Raw genomic sequence first — 19527 nt, forward strand, 5'->3', positions numbered from 1 at the left:
AATAGTTAGAATGGCTGTAAGTGTCACAGCTAGCGGGGCAAGCTGTGTGGAGTTTGTGAGAGAGGACTCAAACGCTGGCACTAGCTTGGATGCGAGTGAGCTTTATTTACACAGAGAAGATACAAACAGAAGTGGCGATGGCATGTGCAGAACCTAAAGGAAACCTAAACTGGGGAAGGTAGTAAAACAAACCTGAAACCTTAATCCACAGAAGGACATGCAAGGGGAAACGCACGGAGGTAACACAGAGTAACTCAGGGAAACAACACAGACAGACCAGCAACGAGCACGAGAGGACACACACTATAAATGCACAGAGAGAAACAGGGAAACTACAGACAGGAGGGAGACACGGCTGAACCTAGTTAACATGACAAAACAGGGAGGGTGCAAAACTGAACACACTGACATCAGACACGGACTTTCAAAGTAAAACAGGAAATACACAGACTTGTCTCAGAGAAAAGGTAGAGACGAAGAACAGAGGGAACACACAGGCAGGGATAACTAAACACTAAACGGAAGAACAGAACCCGAAACCACAAAGAGAATACATAATAACAACAACAACAACAACAACAAAAAACACAAAACGCTGGGTCACATGACCCAGGACCATGACAGTAAGAGTCTGTATTCTTTGGAACAGCTCTAATTTCAGGAACAACTTAAAACTTTAAAAGTGTTTAGTCACTGATGAACATCCATGACTTATCATTGACATTTTCTCCAATATGATCTTTAGCTTTTATAATACTTGACTTCATTCTTCTAGTATTATTTACACTTAGAATTTTGCTAATTATGCACTTTTTATGTTTTTACATGTGCACTATAAATAAAATTGACGTTTAACTTTAATAAATACTAACTCTCCAAATATTATCCTAAAGGACATTTTTACCATAGATGAGGCCATTCCCACTAACCTGCGCGCCTGCCTTCTGTGTCTGCTGGGTGTACTGGGAACAATATTTGTCATCTGCCTGGCAACTCCTTTCTTTGCCATAGTTATCATTCCTCTGGCCCTGATCTACTTCTTCGTACAGGTAAGCTAAACAAGGTAAAGAAGATATGTAAAAAAGCTATCCTAACTTTCTTATAATATGAAATTAAAACTGATTTTGTGTCTTTCTCTCTACACCCAGCGCTTTTATATTGCCACTTCAAGACAGCTGCGCCGGCTGGACTCGGTGTCTCGCTCACCAATATACTCTCACTTTGGTGAGACGGTGTCCGGCCTGTCAGTGATAAGAGCCTACAAGCATCAAGACAGGTTTCTTAAACACAATGAAGTAACTATAGATGAAAACCTCAAAAGTATCTACCTGCGGATCGTGTCTGACAGGTCAGACATTGAACAGTGTACCTGCAAACACAGAGAAGCATATGATGCTAAATGATGAGACCCTAAAATTTGTTTGTGTGCATGTTTGTGGGGTTTGTTTTCTTGACAGATGGCTGGCCATGCGTCTGGAGTTTGTTGGAAACCTGGTGGTGTTTTTTGCTGCTCTGTTTGCTGTCATTTCCAGAGATTCTATTGACAGCAATGTGGTTGGCCTATCTGTATCATATGCCCTTAATGTCAGTCACAAAAACACTCAGAATTTATCCTTATTTCATCAGTGTTTATATATGCGGTAATACTAAAATGCAGGAATAATGTAAACACAGACCTCTCTCCTGTTTGGGTTTTGCAGGTAACCCAGACCCTCAACTGGCTGGTGAGGATGACCTCAGAGTTGGAGACCAATATTGTAGCTGTGGAGAGAGTGAACGAATACACTCAGCTTAAGAACGAGGCATGTAGAAATACTTTGTGAGCAAGACATTATTTATCCATCCATCTATTCTCTTCAGTCTATCCTTATCTGGGTCACGGGGATGCTGGAGCCTATCCCAGTTACCATAGCGTGAGGGTGGTACACCCTGGATGTGTCGCCAATCTGAAACAGGGATAACACAAAAGACAGACAACCATTCATACTGATATTCACACCTGTGGGAAATTTAGAATCTCCAATTGACCTTACCGCACTAACTGCATGTCTTTGGACTGTGGGAGGAAGCCAGAGTACCGGGAGAGAACCCACACAGATATGGGGAGAGCATGCAAACTCCACAAAGAAAGGCCCCAGCCAGATGGTTGAGTCTAACTCAGGACTTTCTTGCAGTGAGGCAACAGCGCTAACTACCAAGCTGCCATACGACATTATTTATACTTTGGTTAAATCAAAATCTACTGTTTTCTTAAATAGGACATGAATTTTAAGATTTCTACAGGCTGTGAGTTTATTATAACTCTGACAGTTCAACAGGAATCTAATAAGCTTGGGTGTGACGTCAACTGCAATGTTTGCTCTTTTATTCCTAGCTGCCGTTTCTCCACTGTTTCTTAACATACTACTGATAACGATTCAGATAACTGTCAAACAAACAAGATTTTGATGCAACAATTTCATTTTATGTTTCACTGACATTTGATTTCACATATTTGAACTCAATCTGTTCTATTTGAGTTGAGTTGTTTATTCATAATGGCAGCAGAGCTGCACTGATTAGCACGTCCGTTCAGACTGAAATTTGTCTGATTTAGAATACAGTATAACATTGCACATATACACTGTGTCATGATCCTGGGTCCTTTTGACCCAGCGTTTTGTGTTTTCTATTATTGTGATTTTGGTTCTGTTCCTCCTGTTTAGTGTTTATTCTGTTCTGCCCATCTATTCCTGTGTTAAGTCCGCGTTTCCTAGTCTGTGTCCTTGCATATGTGTTTCCTGTTTTACTTTGAAGGTCTCTGTCTTATGTCAGCGTGTTCTATTTACGTTTCCCCTGCCTCGTCAGCTGTTATGTCTCCCAGGTGTGTTTCCCTCCTGTTTCCCATCCCCTGATTACTGGTGTGTATTTATAGTGTGTGTTCACCCGTCCTCGTGGCTGGTTCGTCTGTGTTGTTCCCCTCCACTTTCCTGTGCATTCTCCTGTGTTGTTCTCCCTGCATCTCCGTTTCATGTCTCTAGGTTTCAAGGTTTCAGGTTTGTTTTTGCTTAGTTTTTCCCAGTTTAGGTTACTCTTAGCTTCTGGTTTTCGTCCACCTCGTCCCTGTTTATGTCACCCTTTGGTTAATAAAGGTCGCTCACAACTTAAGCCGTCTGCATCTTGGGTCCTTATCTAAACTCCACACGTCTGCCACACCGGACGTGACACACTGGGCCTTAGTTGTTAATCTTGGTTGAATATTTTCATTTGAGCTATTTAATTTTTTACCAAGCGTGACATCTTTTTAAGTTTTTTTTTCTTCTTTATTTTAATGGTGTATGCATGCATGTCTATATGTATGGTGTCTGTATAATTTTGTTTCCTATCTATCTTGGTTTGAATATTAATGCATGACATATCCTAGAGCTATCTTAGCTCAATTTGATAACTTTTGTGCTTTATTACACATGCGTTCTGCTTCTTTTTCTGTTGTTACAGGCTGACTGGGTAACTGACACTCGACCTCCACAGATGTGGCCAGAGGCAGGAAGAGTGCAATTTGAGAACTTCAAAGTCCGTTACAGACCTGAATTGGATTTAGTGCTGCATGGAATCACTTGTGACATTGACAGCACTGAGAAGGTATGTGTGTGTGAGCGTGAGAGGAAGAGTCTCCATATATGTATAAAGTTCTTGTAAAAGTTATAGGTTTTACTGTATCTGATATCATGTTCACCAAAGATACAAAAGCATATACTGCTAAAAAAGAAAAAAAGATGTTGTTTTTGGATGGACATTAAATCAGTGGGAAGTTTTTTCTCCCTCATTGAAAAATCCATAATATATAAAATTGTCCCGCTATTTTTTTTTTAATTTAAAAGGTTAACTATTAACAACTTGTGTAAGCTTTCTGCTGGCTCAGATTGGCCAACTGTGAAAGGAGGCCACTAGAGTGAAAGGAGGCGAGGCACAAACCCCCCTCGGTGCTCATTGAAACGGATGCTATATATGTGCATTTAATGTCCTTTGACCTTTTTGGTTCTTATTCCCTCACCCGTTCCCTCACATTTTTTTTTTTTTTTTTTTTTTGTGAGGGAACACAAAAAAAATTAAAGCTGCAAGCAGCGATATGAGGGCCCTCGCACCCCCGGCGCGTCGAGCCAAGCCCAACACCTAAAACCAGCGCTTCCGATCTGATGTCACATTGATGGAATTCATGCATTTAACCACCAGCTAAAATTTCATCTCATTCAACCATTATTATAGTCGTCCCACTAGGTGGCGCTCTAACCATTACTGACAAATGGCATAACAAACATTTCCGAGCTCGAGTCTCATCACGCCTGCGACCTTTGGGAGAGATTGGACATTGTGTTTTTGAGCGACAGCAGGTTACTGCTTTTGGCGAGGGATTGAAACTCCACGTGCCGCCATGACCACCCGTTTCCCTGAACGTAAAAGCTTCGCAATTTAACATCACAAAGGTCTTTAGATTCCACACACAGGAGATCGCGTAAATCTAATGAAATCCCTTGGAGGAGTTCGTCAAAGTATGAGGCCTGAAAAGAGGGGAAAATGTCGCCAAATTTACACATTGATTTTAAAATGGCTGACTTCCTGTTGGATTTGGGATATTGCTCCAAGAGACTTTTTGTACATCTTGATATCTCCAATAAGCTTGCCAGGTTTCAAACTCATACATAAAACACAGAGCAGGGGCTGTTGTTTTGAAATTTTGTAGGGGGCGCTGTGGAGCCATTTTGCGCTGTTCAAGGAAAATGAACATATAAAAGAAATCCCTCATCACATTAGAGGTGTGCGCCAAATTTCAAGACTTTTAAACTTTTCAAGCCCCTCAAAAGCCACTTCATCTTTCATGGTGAACTGCGCTGCCACCAGGGTGCGCCGTTCAGTTTATAGTCACAATTTTCTCACTGAAGCATCAAGAGGGACTGATGGTGATATTCACCGCTTTTGAGGTGGCCACGATGAACCTGTGAAAATCAGTACAACAAAATGAAAGACATGACATTTCCTGGTGCCACTAGGTGGCGCTCTACGTATTCCTGACAATGGGCATATCAATCTGTTCAGGGCGGGTCTGACATCATCCCTGTAAAATCTGGTACTGATCACATTGGATTTCATTGAGTTACACTAATTTGTTTCTTCATGGCGAGACCTCAATGTTCGCCATGCTGCTGCTGGGTCACACCCTTCAGCGAAAACTCACAGTTTTCTCTGTAACCCAAGACCAACTCCTTAAGGCTTTCCTGGAGAAATTTGAGGCTGCAGATGTCACCCATTACAATACTGTACCCCAAAGTGTAAAACATGACATTTCCTGTTCCCACTAGGTGGCGCTGTCCCTGGTGTCAAATATGGCAGTTGAAATATGTTCAGGGGTGGAGCCTTATCATATGTGTCCACTTTGGTCAAGGTCGGACAATGTATGACAGAACGAGAGGCAATAAGATTTTCATGGCGAGTCATCGAAATTCGCCGTGGCGCCACGGCCTCACAGTAACCCGAAAACTCAAAAGCTCCGCAATTTAACATGGCCCAGGTGTGTAGTTGACACTGACCAAATATGAAGCTTGTACGATGAAATTCCAATGAGGAGTTCGCAAAAGTTCGAGGCATGGAAATGGCAAAATTAGAGCCAAAATGTCACCTTCACTTCCAAATGGCGGACTTCCTGTTGGGTTTAGGACATGGCCATAATAGACTTTTATGTGCGTCTCCGAAAGTTAGATATGTGTTCCGAGTTTTATACATGTAGGTCATACCCATCTCGGGGCTCGCGTTTCTCATTTTTCTAGGTGGCGCTACTGAGCCAATTTTCCCTGGACATGTCTCACGGACATTAAAATACGTAAATTTTCACCAGACCTGACGCGTCTGCAAAATTTCATGAGTTTTCGAGCATGTTTAGGCCCTCAAAAGGCCGATTCATTTGCCGAAATAATAATAATAATAATAATAATAATAATAATAATAATAATAATAATTAAAGCTGCAAGCAGCGATATGAGGGCCCTCGCACCCCAGCACATCGAGCCAAGCCCAACACCTACAACCAGCACGTCCGATCTGATGTCACATTGATGGAATTCATGCCTAGAACCACCAGCTAACGATTCATCTCATTCAATCATTATTATAGTCGTCCCACTAGGTGGCGCTCTAACCATTACTGACAAATGGGATAACAAACATTTCCGACCTTGAGTCTCATCACGCCTGCGAACTTTGGGAGAGATTGGACATTGTGTTTTGAGTGACAGCAGATTACTGCTTTTTGGCGAGGATTGAAACTCCACGTGCTGCCATGGCCACCCCGTTTCCCTGAACGTAAAAAGCTTCGCAATTTAACATCACAAAGGTCTTTAGATTCCACACACAGGAGATCGGGTTAATCTGATGAAATCCCTTGGAGGAGTTCGTCAAAGTATGAGGCCTGAAAAGAGGCGAAAAAGTGGCTAAAATTACACCTTAATTTTAAAATGGCTGACTTCCTGTTGGATTTGGGATATTGCTCCAAGAGACTTTTTTGTACATCTTGATATCTCCAATAAGCTTGCCAGGTTTCAAACTCATACATAAAACACAGAGCAGGGGCTGTTGTTTTGAAATTTTGTAGGGGGCGCTGTGGAGCCATTTTGCGCTGTTCAAGGAAAAGGAACATGTAAAAAGAAATCCCTCATCACATTGGAGGTTTGGGCCAAATTCCAAGACTTTTTAAAATTTCCAAGCCCCTCAAAAGCCACTTCATCTTTCATGGTGAACTGCGCTGCCACCAGGGTGCGCCGTTCAGTTTAAAGTCACAATTTTCTCACTGAAGCATCATGAAGGACTGATGGTGATACTCACCGCTTTTGAGGTGGCCACGATGAACCTGTGAAAATCAGTACAACAAAATGAAAGACATGACATTTCCTGGTGCCACTAGGTGGCGCTCTACGTATTCCTGACAATGGGCATATCAATCTTTTCAGGGCGGGTCTGACATCATCCCTGTAAAATCTGGTACTGATCAGATTGGATTTCATTGAGTTACACTAATTTGTTTCTTCATGGCGAGACCTCAATGTTCGCATGCTGCTGGGTCACACCCTTCAGCGAAAACTCACAGTTTTCTCTGTAACCCAAGACCAACTCCTTAAGGCTTTCCTGGAGAAATTTGAGGCTGCAGATGTCACCCATTACAATACTGTACCCCAAAGTGTAAAACATGACATTTCCTGTTCCCACTAGGTGGCGCTGTCCCTGATGTCAAATATGGCAGTTGAAATATGTTCAGGGATGGAGCCTTATCATATGTGTCCACTTTGGTCAAGGTCGGACAATGTATGACAGAACGAGAGGCAATAAGATTTTCATGGCGAGTCATCGAATTCGCCGTGGCGCCACGGCCTCACCGTATCCCGAAAACTCAAAAGCTCCGCAATTTAACATGGCCCAGGTGTGTAGTTGACACTGACCAAATATGAAGCTTGTACGATGAAATTCCAATGAGGAGTTCGCAAAAGTTCGAGGCATGGAAATGGCAAAATTAGAGCCAAAATGTCACCTTCACTTGAAATGGCGGACTTCCTGTTGGGTCTGCATCAATGGTCCCATTGACTTTTTGTTCGTCTTGGCATGATACATGTGTGCCAAATTTCATACATGTAGCTCAAAAGATGTGTTCGTAGGGCTGCATTTAACAACACATAGGTGGCGCAAAATTTCACAGAGCCATTTCCCAGTGCCTATATATAAAACCATTAAAAATACAAAAATTTTCACCAGACCTGACATGTGCAAAATTTCATGAATTTTTGAGCATGTTAAAGCCCTCAAAAAGGCAATTCATTTCAATGAAAAATAATAATAATAATAATACTAATAATAATAATTAAAGCTGCAAGCAGCGATATGAGGGCCCTCGCACCCCAGCGCGTCGAGCCACGCCCAACACCTACAACCAGCGCTTCCGATCTGATGTCACATTGATGGAATTCATGCATTTAACCACCAGCTAAAATTTCATCTCATTCAACCATTATTATAGTCGTCCCACTAGGTGGCGCTCTAACCATTACTGACAAATGGCATAACAAACATTTCCGAGCTCGAGTCTCATCACGCCTGCGACCTTTGGGAGAGATTGGACATTGTGTTTTGAGCGACAGCAGGTTACTGCTTTTGGCGAGTGATTGAAACTCCACGTGCCGCCATGACCACCCCGTTTCCCTGAACGTAAAAGCTTCGCAATTTAACATCACCAAGGTCTTTAGATTCCACACACAGGAGATCGCGTAAATCTAATGAAATCCCTTGGAGGAGTTCGTCAAAGTATGAGGCCTGAAAAGAGGGAAAATGTCGCCAAATTTACACATTGATTTTAAAATGGCTGACTTCCTGTTGGATTTGGGATATTGCTCCAAGAGACTTTTTGTACATCTTGATATCTCCAATAAGCTTGCCAGGTTTCAACCTCATACATAAAACACAGAGCAGGGGCTGTTGTTTTGAAATTTTGTAGGGGCGCTGTGGAGCCATTTTGCGCTGTTCAAGGAAAATGAACATATAAAAAGAAATCCCTCATCACATTAGAGGTGTGCGCCAAATTTTCAAGACTTTTAAACTTTCCAAGCCCCTCAAAAGCCACTTCATTGGTCATGGTGAACCGCGATGCCACCAGGGTGCGCCGTTCAGTTTAAAGTCACAATTTTCTCACTGAAGCATCACGAGGGACTGATGTTAATATTCACCGCTTTTGAGGTGGCCACGATGAACCTGTGAAAATCAGTACAACAAAATGAAAGACATGACATTTCCTGTTGCCACTAGGTGGCGCTCTACGTATTCCTGACAATGGGCATATCAATCTGTTCAGGGCGGGTCTGACATCATCCCTGTAAAATCTGGTACTGATCAGATTGGATTTCATTGAGTTACACTAATTTGTTTCTTCATGGCGAGACCTCAATGTTCGCCATGCAGCTGGAGTCACACCCTTCAGCGAAAACTCACAGTTTTCTCTGTAACCCAAGACCAACTCCTTAAGGCTTTCCTGGAGAAATTTGAGGCTGCAGATGTCACCCATTACAATACTGTACCCCAAAGTGTAAAACATGACATTTCCTGTTCCCACTAGGTGGCGCTGTCCCTGATGTCAAATATGGCAGTTGAAATATGTTCAGGGGTGGAGCCTTATCATATGTGTCCACTTTGGTCAAGGTCGGACAATGTATGACAGAACGAGAGGCAATAAGATTTTCATGGCGAGTCATCGAAATTCGCCGTGGCGCCACGGCCTCACAGTAACCCGAAAACTCAAAAGCTCCGCAATTTAACATGGCCCAGGTGTGTAGTTGAGACTGACCAAATATGAAGCTTGTACGATGAAATTCCAATGAGGAGTTCGCAAAAGTTCGAGGCATGGAAATGGCAAAATTAGAGCCAAAATGTCACCTTCACTTCCAAATGGCGGACTTCCTGTTGGGTTTAGGACATGGCCATAATAGACTTTTATGTGCGTCTCGAACGTTAGATATGTGTTCGAGTTTTATACATGTAGGTCATACCCATCTCGGGGCTCGCGTTTCTCATTTTTCTAGGTGGCGCTACTGAGCCAATTTCCCTGGACATGTCTCACGGACATTAAAATACGTAAATTTTCACCAGACCTGACGAGTCTGCAAAATTTCATGAGTTTTCGAGCATGTTTAGGCCCTCAAAAGGCCGATTCATTTGCCGAAATAATAATAATAATAATAATAATAATAATAATTAAAGCTGCAAGCAGCGTTATGAGGGCCCTCGCACCCGGCACGTCGGGCCACGCCCAACACCTACAACCAGCACGTCCGATCTGATGTCACATTGATGGAATTCATGCCTAGAACCACCATCTAACGATTCATCTCATTCAATCATTATTATAGTCGTCCCACTAGGTGGCGCTCTAACCATTACTGACAAATGGGATAACAAACATTTCCGACCTTGAGTCTCATCACGCCTGCGAACTTTGGGAGAGATTGGACATTGTGTTTTTGAGTGACAGCAGATTACTGCTTTTTGGCGAGGGATTGAAACTCCACGTGCCGCCATGACCACCCGTTTCCCTGAACGTAAAAGCTTCGCAATTTAACATCACAAAGGTCTTTAGATTCCACACACAGGAGATCTATGGGCTCAAAATGTGGTCATAAATATTTTGTACTTGTAAATCAGTTTTGTACTTGTAAATCAGGATTTGTATGTGTAAAAAGAATTTGTGCGCATGTGAAAAAGATTTGTATTTGTAAAAGAATTTGTGTTAAAAAAGATTTGTATGTGTAAAAAGATTTTGTGTGTGTAAAAAGATTTGTATTTGTAAAAAGAATTTGTGCGTGCGTAAAAAGATTTGTATGTGTAAAAAGAATTTGTGCGTGCGTAAAAAGATTTGTATGTGTAAAAAGATTTGTGTGTGGACTTAGCCAAAACCCCCTGCAAGTTACAAGTACAATTTTGACCCTATTTTTCTTCCTGTCATCTGATTGGTCAATGTCATGTCAATCACAAATGTAACAATCCAATCAGAGAACAGATGGGGTTGGCTGTCGGAGGGGCACTTTTTTGAACTGCAGGTCCTTGAAGGGTAATACAGTTTGAAGCTGGAGGATCTCTATATAAATATCCGATAGCAGCTAGGTCCCCTTACTTTCAGCAGCTGTTGAAAGGATAAAGTTGTGGTATGTCAGTGGTTAGAAATACCATTATTACTTTAGGATTAGTTTAACACAAAGTCAGGGCTGACCCGGGACCATTGCTGTGAGTCACAGTGCGCAGCATAAAGGTCCTTTCACATCAGGCGCAGGATGTGCTGCTAATGCTAACTGCTAACTAAAAGCAAAGGATCCAGAATTTGTTGCGCTGGCTGCTGAGCTCTGTGGGTTTTTGCAGCAGCTCTACCTGTACTAGATGCACCTGCTCCTTGTCGTTTCTATCTCTGACTTTATGTCCTCTACAACAGTTTCTGTTTTTTGCTAGTTCTTCAAATGTTCAATAAAAACATGTATGCTAATTCATAACGAAGAAAGCTTTGTAATGAAGACTGTCATTTCCAAAACACTGCCCCCCCGCTGGGGTCCGCAGCGCTGTTGAAAAGCCTGTGGAAGTCCCTGTATAAAGCACGTAGACCTGTGACACAAAAATCACCAAACTCGGACGACCACAGACTGTTTTCCTTTGTGGTGAGGAAGGAAAACGCTGGGTTGGCATGTAAAAGGGCATTTATTCCCTTCAAGGACCTGCAGTTCAAAAAAGTGCCCCTCCGACAGCCAAACCCATCTGTCCTCTGATTGGATTGTTACATTTGTGATTGACATGACATTGACCAATCAGATGACAGGAAGAAAAATAGGGTCAAAATGCACTTGTAACTTGCAGGGGGTTTTTGGCTAAGTCCACACACAAATCTTTTTTACACATACAAATCTTTTTTACGCATGCACAAATTCTTTTTACACATACAAATCTTTTTTACGCACGCACAAATTCTTTTTACAAATACAAATCTTTTTTACACACACACAAATCTTTTTTACACATACAAATCTTTTTTACGCACGCACAAATTCTTTTTACACATACAAAACTGATTTACAAGTACAAAATATTTATGACCACATTTTGAGCCCATAGAGATCGGGTTAATCTGATGAAATCCCTTGGAGGAGTTCGTCAAAGTCTGAGGCCTGAAAAGAGGCGAAAAAGTGGCTAAATTACACATTAATTTTAAAATGGCTGACTTCCTGTTGGATTTGGGATATTGCTCCAAGAGACTTTTTTTGTACATCGTGACTTCCTCCATAAGCTTACCAGGTTTCAGACTTATAAATAAAACACAGAGCAGGGGCTGATGTTTTGAAATTTTGTAGGGGCGCTGTGGAGCCATTTTGCACTATTCAAGGAAAATGATCACATAACAACAAAGCCCTCATCACACTGGAGGTTTGGGCCAAATTCCAAGACTTTTAAACTTTCCAAGCCCCTCAAAAGCCACTTCGTCTTTCATGGTGAACCGCCTTGCCAACAGGGTGCGCCGTTCAGTTTAAAGTCACAATTTTCGCACAGAAGCATCATGAAGGACTGATGGTGATACTCACCGCTTTTGAGGTGGCCACGATGAACCTGTGAAAATCAGTACAACAAAATGAAAGACATGACATTTCCTGGTGCCACTAGGTGGCGCTCTACGTATTCCTGACAATGGGCATATCAATCTGTTCAGGGCGGGTCTGACATCATCCCTGTAAAATCTGGTACTGATCAGATTGGATTTCATTGAGTTACACTAATTTGTTTCTTCATGGCGAGACCTCAATGTTCGCCATGCTGCTGGCGTCACACCCTTCAGCGAAAAACTCAGTTTTCTCTGTAACCCAAGACCAACTCCTTAAGGCTTTCCTGGAGAAATTTGAGGCTGCAGATGTCACCCATTACAATACTGTACCCCAAAGTGTAAAACATGACATTTCCTGTTCCCACTAGGTGGCGCTGTACCTGATGTCAAATATGGCAGTTGAAATATGTTCAGGGTGGAGCCTTATCATATGTGTCCACTTTGGTCAAGGTCGGACAATGTATGACAGAACGAGAGGCAATAAGATTTTCATGGCGAGTCATCGAAATTCGCCGTGGCGCCACGCCCTCACCGTATCCCGAAAACTCAAAAGCTCCGCAATTTAACATGGCCCAGGTGTGTAGTTGACACTGACCAAATATGAAGCTTGTACGATGAAATTCCAATGAGGAGTTCGCAAAAGTTCGAGGCATGGAAATGGCAAAATTAGAGCCAAAATGTCACCTTCACTTGCAAATGGCGGACTTCCTGTTGGGTTTAGGACATGGCCCCAATAGACTTTTTTGTTCGTCTGGCGGCGTTAGATATGTGTGCCAAGTTTTATACATGTAGGTCATACCCATCTCGTAGGGCTGCATTTAACATTTTCTAGGTGGCGCTACTGAGCCATTTTTCCCTGGACATATGTAACGGACCATTAAAATACAAAAATTTTCACCAGACCTGGCATGTGTGCAAAATTTCATGAGTTTTCGAACATGTTTAAAGCCCTCAAAAGGCCGATTCATTTGCCTGAATAATAATAATAATAATAATAATAATAATAATAATAATAATAATAATAATAATAATAATAATAATAATAATAATAATAATAATAAACAGAGCAGATACAATAGGGCCTTCGCACTTTTGTGCTCGGGCCCTAATAATAATAATAATAATAAGAAACAGAGCAGATACAATAGGGCCTTCGCACTTTTGTGCTCGGGCCCTAAAAATGTGAGGGAACTTCTAAAATGTAGCTTCCAGATACAGACCTGCACATCATTTTTTTTATTTGAGTTTAGAAAAGCTATTTACGTTGAAATTTGGACTTTGTGCTGTACGACATTGACATTCTATTGTTTGGGGTTTTTTTTAATGTTTTATAGACAATCTATTAATCAATTAATCAAGAAAGATGCCACAGATCAATCTGTATTGATAGTAATTACACATAATTAAACAGTAAAAATAATGTGAACTATCAGTTTTTCTTTTAATTTATACATTATATGTATTACTGTATATTATAATCAGCTGTGATATGTAAACATGTAACTAGTCTATGGGCAGTGGTTCCCAGACTTTTTTTGCTAGGCCCCGGAATATTCAGCATTGCAATCAATACATCCATCCATCCATCTTCTTGCGCTTATCCGGGACCGATTCGTAGAGGCAGCAGCCTAAGCAGAGAAGCCCAGACCTCCCTCTACCTAGTCACCTCTAGCTTATCCAAGGGAGCACCAAGGCGTTCCCAGGCCAGCCAAGAGATATAATCTCTCCATGGTTTCCTGGGTCTTTGCTTTCCTGCTGAGGACCGTGGCCTCAGATTTGGAGGTGCTGATTTTCATTCCCACCGCTTCACACTGGGCTGCGAACCGTTCCAGTGCGAGCTGGAGGCCATTACCCAATGAAGCCAACAGAACCGCATCAGCCACAAAAAGCAGAGATGAGATTCTGAGACCACCCAAGTGAAAGCCTTCCGTCACTTGGCTACACCTAAAAATTCTATCCATAAAAATTCTGAACAGAAGAGCAGCCCTGGCAGAGTCCATCACCAAACAAGAACGAGCCTGACATTGCCGGCTATGCGGACCAAGCTCTTGCAACGGTTGTATAAGGATTGAATGGCCCGTAGCAATGGGCCAAGCATCCCATACTCCTGGAGCACCCCCCACAGGACACTCCAAGGGACACGGTCGAATGCCTTCTCCACGTCCACAAAACACATGTAGACTGGTTGGGCAAACTCCCACGCACACTCAAGTGTCCTTGAGAGGGTAAAGAGCTGGTCCAGTGTTCCACGACCAGGACGAAAGCCGCATGGTTCCTCCTGTATCCGAGGTTCGACTAACGGACAGACCCTTCTTTCCAGCACCCTGGCATAGACTTTCCCAGGGAGGATGAGGAGTGTGATCCCCCTATAGTTGAAACACACCCTCCGGTCCCCCTTCGTAAAAATGGGAACCATCTACCAATCCAGGACAACCAGGACAGCCCTACAATATCTAGAGTCTTCAGGAACTCAGGGCATACCTCATCCACCCCAGGGGCTCTGCCACCAAGAAGTTGTTTAACTGCCTCAGTGACCTCGCCCCAGAGATTTGCAGGTCATCCCCTTCGTCCCCAGACTCTGCTTCCTCCACGGAAGACATACCAGTGGGATTAAGGAGCTCCTTGAAGTTTTCCTTCCACCGCCCGACAATTTTCTAAGTCGAAGTCAGCAGCGCTCCACCCGCAGTATACATAGTGCAGCTAGAGCACCTTTTTCCCCTCCTGAGTCGCCTGACAGTTTGCCAGAATCTCTTCAAGGCAGTCCGAAAGTCTTTTTCTATGGTCTCTCTGCACTCCTTCCGTACCCGAGTTTTTGCTTTAGCCACTGCCCGAGCTGCATTCCGCTTGGTCTGTCGGTACCTATCAGCTGCCTCTGAAGTCCCACAGGCTACCAAGCCCGATAGGACTCCTTATTCAGCTTGGTGGCTCCCTTCACCTCTGGTGTCCACCATATGGTTTGGGGGTTACCACCACGACAGGCACCAACCACCCTGTGGCCGCAACTCAGTGCAGCAGCTTCAGCAATGGAGGTGCTGAACATGGTCCATTCGGACTCAATGTCCTGAAGCTCTGCTGGAGGTGTGTGTTGAAGATCTCGCAGACTGGGGCCTCTGCTAGGCATTCCCAGCACACCCTCGTTATACATTTAGGTGCACCAGGCCTGTCCAGCGTCCTCCTCCGCCACCTGATCCAACTCACCATCAGGTGGTGATCAGCTGACAGCTCAGCCCCTCTCTTTATCCAAGTGTCCAGAACATATTGCCGCAGGTCTGGTGATACAATTACAAAATCAATCATCAACCTGTGGCCTAGAACATCCTGGTGCTACGTGCAGTAATGGACACTCTTATGTTCGAACATGGTGTTCTTTATGGCCAAACTGTGGTTTGCACAGAAGTCCATCAACAAAACACCGCTCGGGTTCAGATCCGGGAGGCCGTTCTTCCCAGTCACTCCCCTCCAGGTCTCCCTGTTGTTCCCCACGTGTGCACTGAAGTCTCCCAGTAGGACAACAGAGTCCCCAATGGATTAGGGTAATATCAAACACTGACAACTTTGAAATATTGGCGTCAAAGTAAAAATGAGTAAAGACTCATGGCAACAACATAAATCATGGAATTACTACAAATAGCAGTAATGACTATAAGCACTATAAAATATCTGCTGACTCTGAAAAATGTTGCTTCTTTCTGTAACATTACTGAAATGACTAAGATCTTTTACAAACTAAGTACAGACTGAGTATATTTGCTGCTTATTTCATTATTTATTGCTATACTGTTAAATACGATTTATTTCCAGAAAGAAAAATGTGTAGTTTTTTTTTTTTTTTTTTTCAAATATGCGCCAGCTGTTAATTTGATCTTATGTGTTTTCTCTCACTGCATTCAGATCGGTATTGTTGGTCGCACAGGAGCTGGGAAATCAAGTCTTACCAACTGCCTGTTTAGAATTATTGAAGCTGCTGAAGGTCGCATCCTCATTGATGATGTAGATATCTCTACAACAGGCCTGCATGACCTGAGAAACAGACTCACAATTATACCACAGGTATACACATAAATATAAACAATAACCTTGTCAAAGAATTTGATATTTCTAAAAAGTACACTGATATTTGTAATCCCGTCTGCACAGGATCCTGTTTTGTTCTCGGGGTCACTGAGGATGAACCTGGATCCATTTGACAAGTTCAGTGATGAGGAGATTTGGAGAGTGCTGGAGCTCTCTCATCTAAAGAGCTATGTATCAGGACTGCAGGAAGGATTACAGCATAAAGTGGCAGAGGGGGGAGAAAACCTCAGGTGGGTAATAAAATTAACAATACGGCCTCTGGGTATAAGGTATATAGGTTTTGTACAGTTCGTTATTCTAAACCTTATGTAATGTTCTGCAAAACATACATAAACCTTAATTTTATTTGAACACATTAGTGTCATTTGTGGTTTACTTTTTTCTTTTGCAAAAAAATCCTCTTAAGATATCAATGCTTTAATACGATCTTCCCAGTGTTGGGCAGAGGCAGCTGCTGTGTCTGGCTCGAGCACTCCTGAGAAAGTCACGTATCCTAATTCTGGATGAAGCCACGGCAGCTGTTGACCTGGAGACAGACAACCTGATTCAGAACACCATCCGCAAAGAGTTCTCAGACTGCACAGTCCTTACCATCGCCCACCGCCTGCACAGTATCATGGACAGCTCTAGGTGAGTTATAGCTTTTCCCTTAACATTTTTGGATGACATTTTTGGAATTCATGACAATGTTTTTCTAACATGAAGCATAAATTTGGTCTTCTTTTGCTGCTGGCTCAGTGAATTTTGGTCGGAGATTGATGAAACATGTAGTTTCAGAATCTATGAGATATCGGCTTTCAGCACCCGACAGCATGTACATGTACGTGCCGTCGGATCTCGCTTTGTGTTTACATCTTTTTGTGGAATCCATTTACCCTTTGCTCTTTAATCATTTGCTGGTTTAGCTGTATGGCGATTGCTGAAATAGTTTTGTTAGCTTTAAGCTGGCGTTTCTAGAAAATACATTTATATTAAAAAACAGATTTCAGGATTTACTGAATCGATATTGCATTACTCAAATTAAAATCGATTTGAATCAGGAAATCGATTTTATTTAAATCCACCCCTAATCATACATGAGAGTAATATTTGACCAAATGATCTAGACCAAGGGGTACTGACTCTGTTTTCCATTAGTAGTTTTAGCACTTGGACTTTACCTTAACCTAAACTTACCTTACCTTATATTTTGGCTAAGATGTTGAGCTGACTATCTGATACTGTGCATTTGTAGGTCTTCTGTGTGTTCTTTTCATTACTTAGATTATTTTGCTTTCCATTTCTGTTCTGTTTTGGTTTTCACTTTGGTGTTTCAGCAGTTAACGTAACAAAAGTTCCAAATGTGTGAGGTCAAAGTTAGCCTTACATATACACATTTGTCAAGATGTTACATCCCTAGTAACTTCACTTGGATTCAATGAATCTTTAAATGGATATCTGCTAGAAACAACTACTAGTACAACAGATTGGTCCTGACCTCAACCTTGTAATAAAAGGCAGCACTATTTGTGTAACCCTTTAAACTTTGATTCCTTAGAATAATGAGCATACCCTTTCCCTCCAGTGTCTGTTTGTATCTCCCCTGAGTTAACTGTTCACAGAGACAGCACAAATATTTACACATCAGTTTTCACTTTTGAGCTGGGGCTGCCGAAGCCACACAGTATGGACATTTCTCAGTGGGCTACTATTAATGCCTGTGCTTCTTTCCAACAGGGTAATGGTGCTTGATGCTGGAAAAATTGTGGAATTTGATTCGCCGAGCAACCTGCTTGAAAAAGAAGGCCATTTCTACGCCATGGCAAAGGATGCTGGGATAACATTAGAAAGCAACACACATTTATAATCTATATTTATACTGTTTTTTTTTTAGGGAAGATTTAGGGCCACAATTTTTTGTGTTTTATTTGTAGGTTACATTGTGAAGACTGGATTTTACTTTTATGTAAAGAAACACTGACATATGTATCGTATTTATAGGGAACAACATAGGGAAAACATATTGTATATGTAACACATTTTATGTGCGAAAAATTTCTTTCTGAAATCATGCTTAACTGACTTTAATAAAAAGAAAAACCTCTTTTTTTTTTTTTTTGGATACAATTTTATCAGTTTGTGTGTGCACTTATTTGTATTTCTGTATGACAGCAACGTGCAAACATCTCGCCTGTGTAAGATCAGGTGCCCACATACATCTGCATGAAATATCCAGGAACTAAAAAAATCAAATAAGGTCAATTAATACTGATTAGGCCACTGCATCCAATAAAATTGTTTGGAATGGATAAAGCAGGCTAATATTAAGCTTCTGGAATGGTCTTCCCAAAGACGTAACCTAAATATGTGGATTACACTTAAAAAAAACGAGCAGATATTGGAAGTTTACACACCTCTTATCGCCTGAAAGATAAGAGTAATATTAAAACTTAGTAGCGGCCACCATTGTTGGAAACTGGAATTCGCTGGGCCGCTCTATGAAATCTGGGATGTAGTGGGCCATGAAGCATACACCCGACCCATCCTTCAAATTCGGGGAAAAGGAGGACCTCTTTGTCGGCTGCATTCGGAGGAGTCTACGAATTTGGACAACCTTCGTCGCGTCGCTGTGACGTAATCAGCCTACAAATGCAGCCTCAGGAGGATGCAGCCTATGAATTTGGATACCCCCATATAGTAGTCGTGGTAAACCAATCACATGACCACTTCAAGGTGACAAAGCAACAAGGTGCTATATGCCAGTTTTTAAATTGTGTTGATACGCCACGTAAAACCAGAGTCATGATAAACAAGATATACACCGTGTTTTTTGTTTGTTTTTTTCTGGATACTTTCATTACGTTTACTGCCTAAGTACAGCGCTACCCAGCTCTCTCTGCTTATGACCAAAAACTAAAAAAAACAAAACAAGAAACAACCCCCCCCCATTCGTGTTGGTGGAAAAATGTGCAGTGTCGACCAATCAAAAAGTGATATGGCAACATGACATTTGGTTGTTTAGGAAGTGGGGGAAGTTTTATGAGTGACGGTGAGAGAGAGAGAGAAAGAGAGACAGATTTGTGGCGTTTAGCTGTGTTTGGAGTGTGTAGTTAGTGTGTTGTCTTGTGTAGTTAGTGTGTAGTGTTGTGGATAGTTTTGTGTTGTGTGTCAGAACAATGAGGCGACTGCTGTCTCCAGGTAGAAAACAGGAGTGATACATCTTCTGTTGTCAGACCTGCAGGTATCAGGGTTGTGATGTTCTCCTTTATAGTGGACAGAAATTATTTTTTGGCATCTTATTTAATGCAGAACACCTGATTGTTATGGAAATAGTT

At 42.1% G+C, this 19527-nt stretch overlaps 1 protein-coding gene across 2 annotated transcripts in view; it reads left to right on the forward strand.

Annotated features, from left to right (window-relative positions):
* The window catches only part of LOC116316358 (canalicular multispecific organic anion transporter 1-like), a 37389-nt gene extending 19093 nt beyond the window's left edge, over positions 1-18296 (forward strand). The window contains exons 24-32 of one of the 2 annotated variants that reach the window (XM_039621456.1): positions 894-1049; positions 1149-1348; positions 1458-1584; positions 1701-1802; positions 3478-3621; positions 16031-16189; positions 16277-16443; positions 16649-16843; positions 17930-18296. In XM_039621456.1, coding sequence (XP_039477390.1) covers positions 894-1049; positions 1149-1348; positions 1458-1584; positions 1701-1802; positions 3478-3621; positions 16031-16189; positions 16277-16443; positions 16649-16843; positions 17930-18059 — 1380 coding nt within the window. In that variant the 3' untranslated portion in view covers positions 18060-18296. Of the gene's footprint in view, positions 1-893; positions 1050-1148; positions 1349-1457; positions 1585-1700; positions 1803-3477; positions 3622-15565; positions 15673-16030; positions 16190-16276; positions 16444-16648; positions 16844-17929 lie in introns of those variants that run through there. The other variant, XM_039621457.1, reaches the window with a different exon arrangement.
* Positions 18297-19527: the final 1231 nt, after the last annotated feature.

This window comes from Oreochromis aureus, linkage group 13 (assembly GCF_013358895.1).
Source record: "Oreochromis aureus strain Israel breed Guangdong linkage group 13, ZZ_aureus, whole genome shotgun sequence".
Lineage (NCBI taxonomy): Eukaryota > Metazoa > Chordata > Actinopteri > Cichliformes > Cichlidae > Oreochromis > Oreochromis aureus.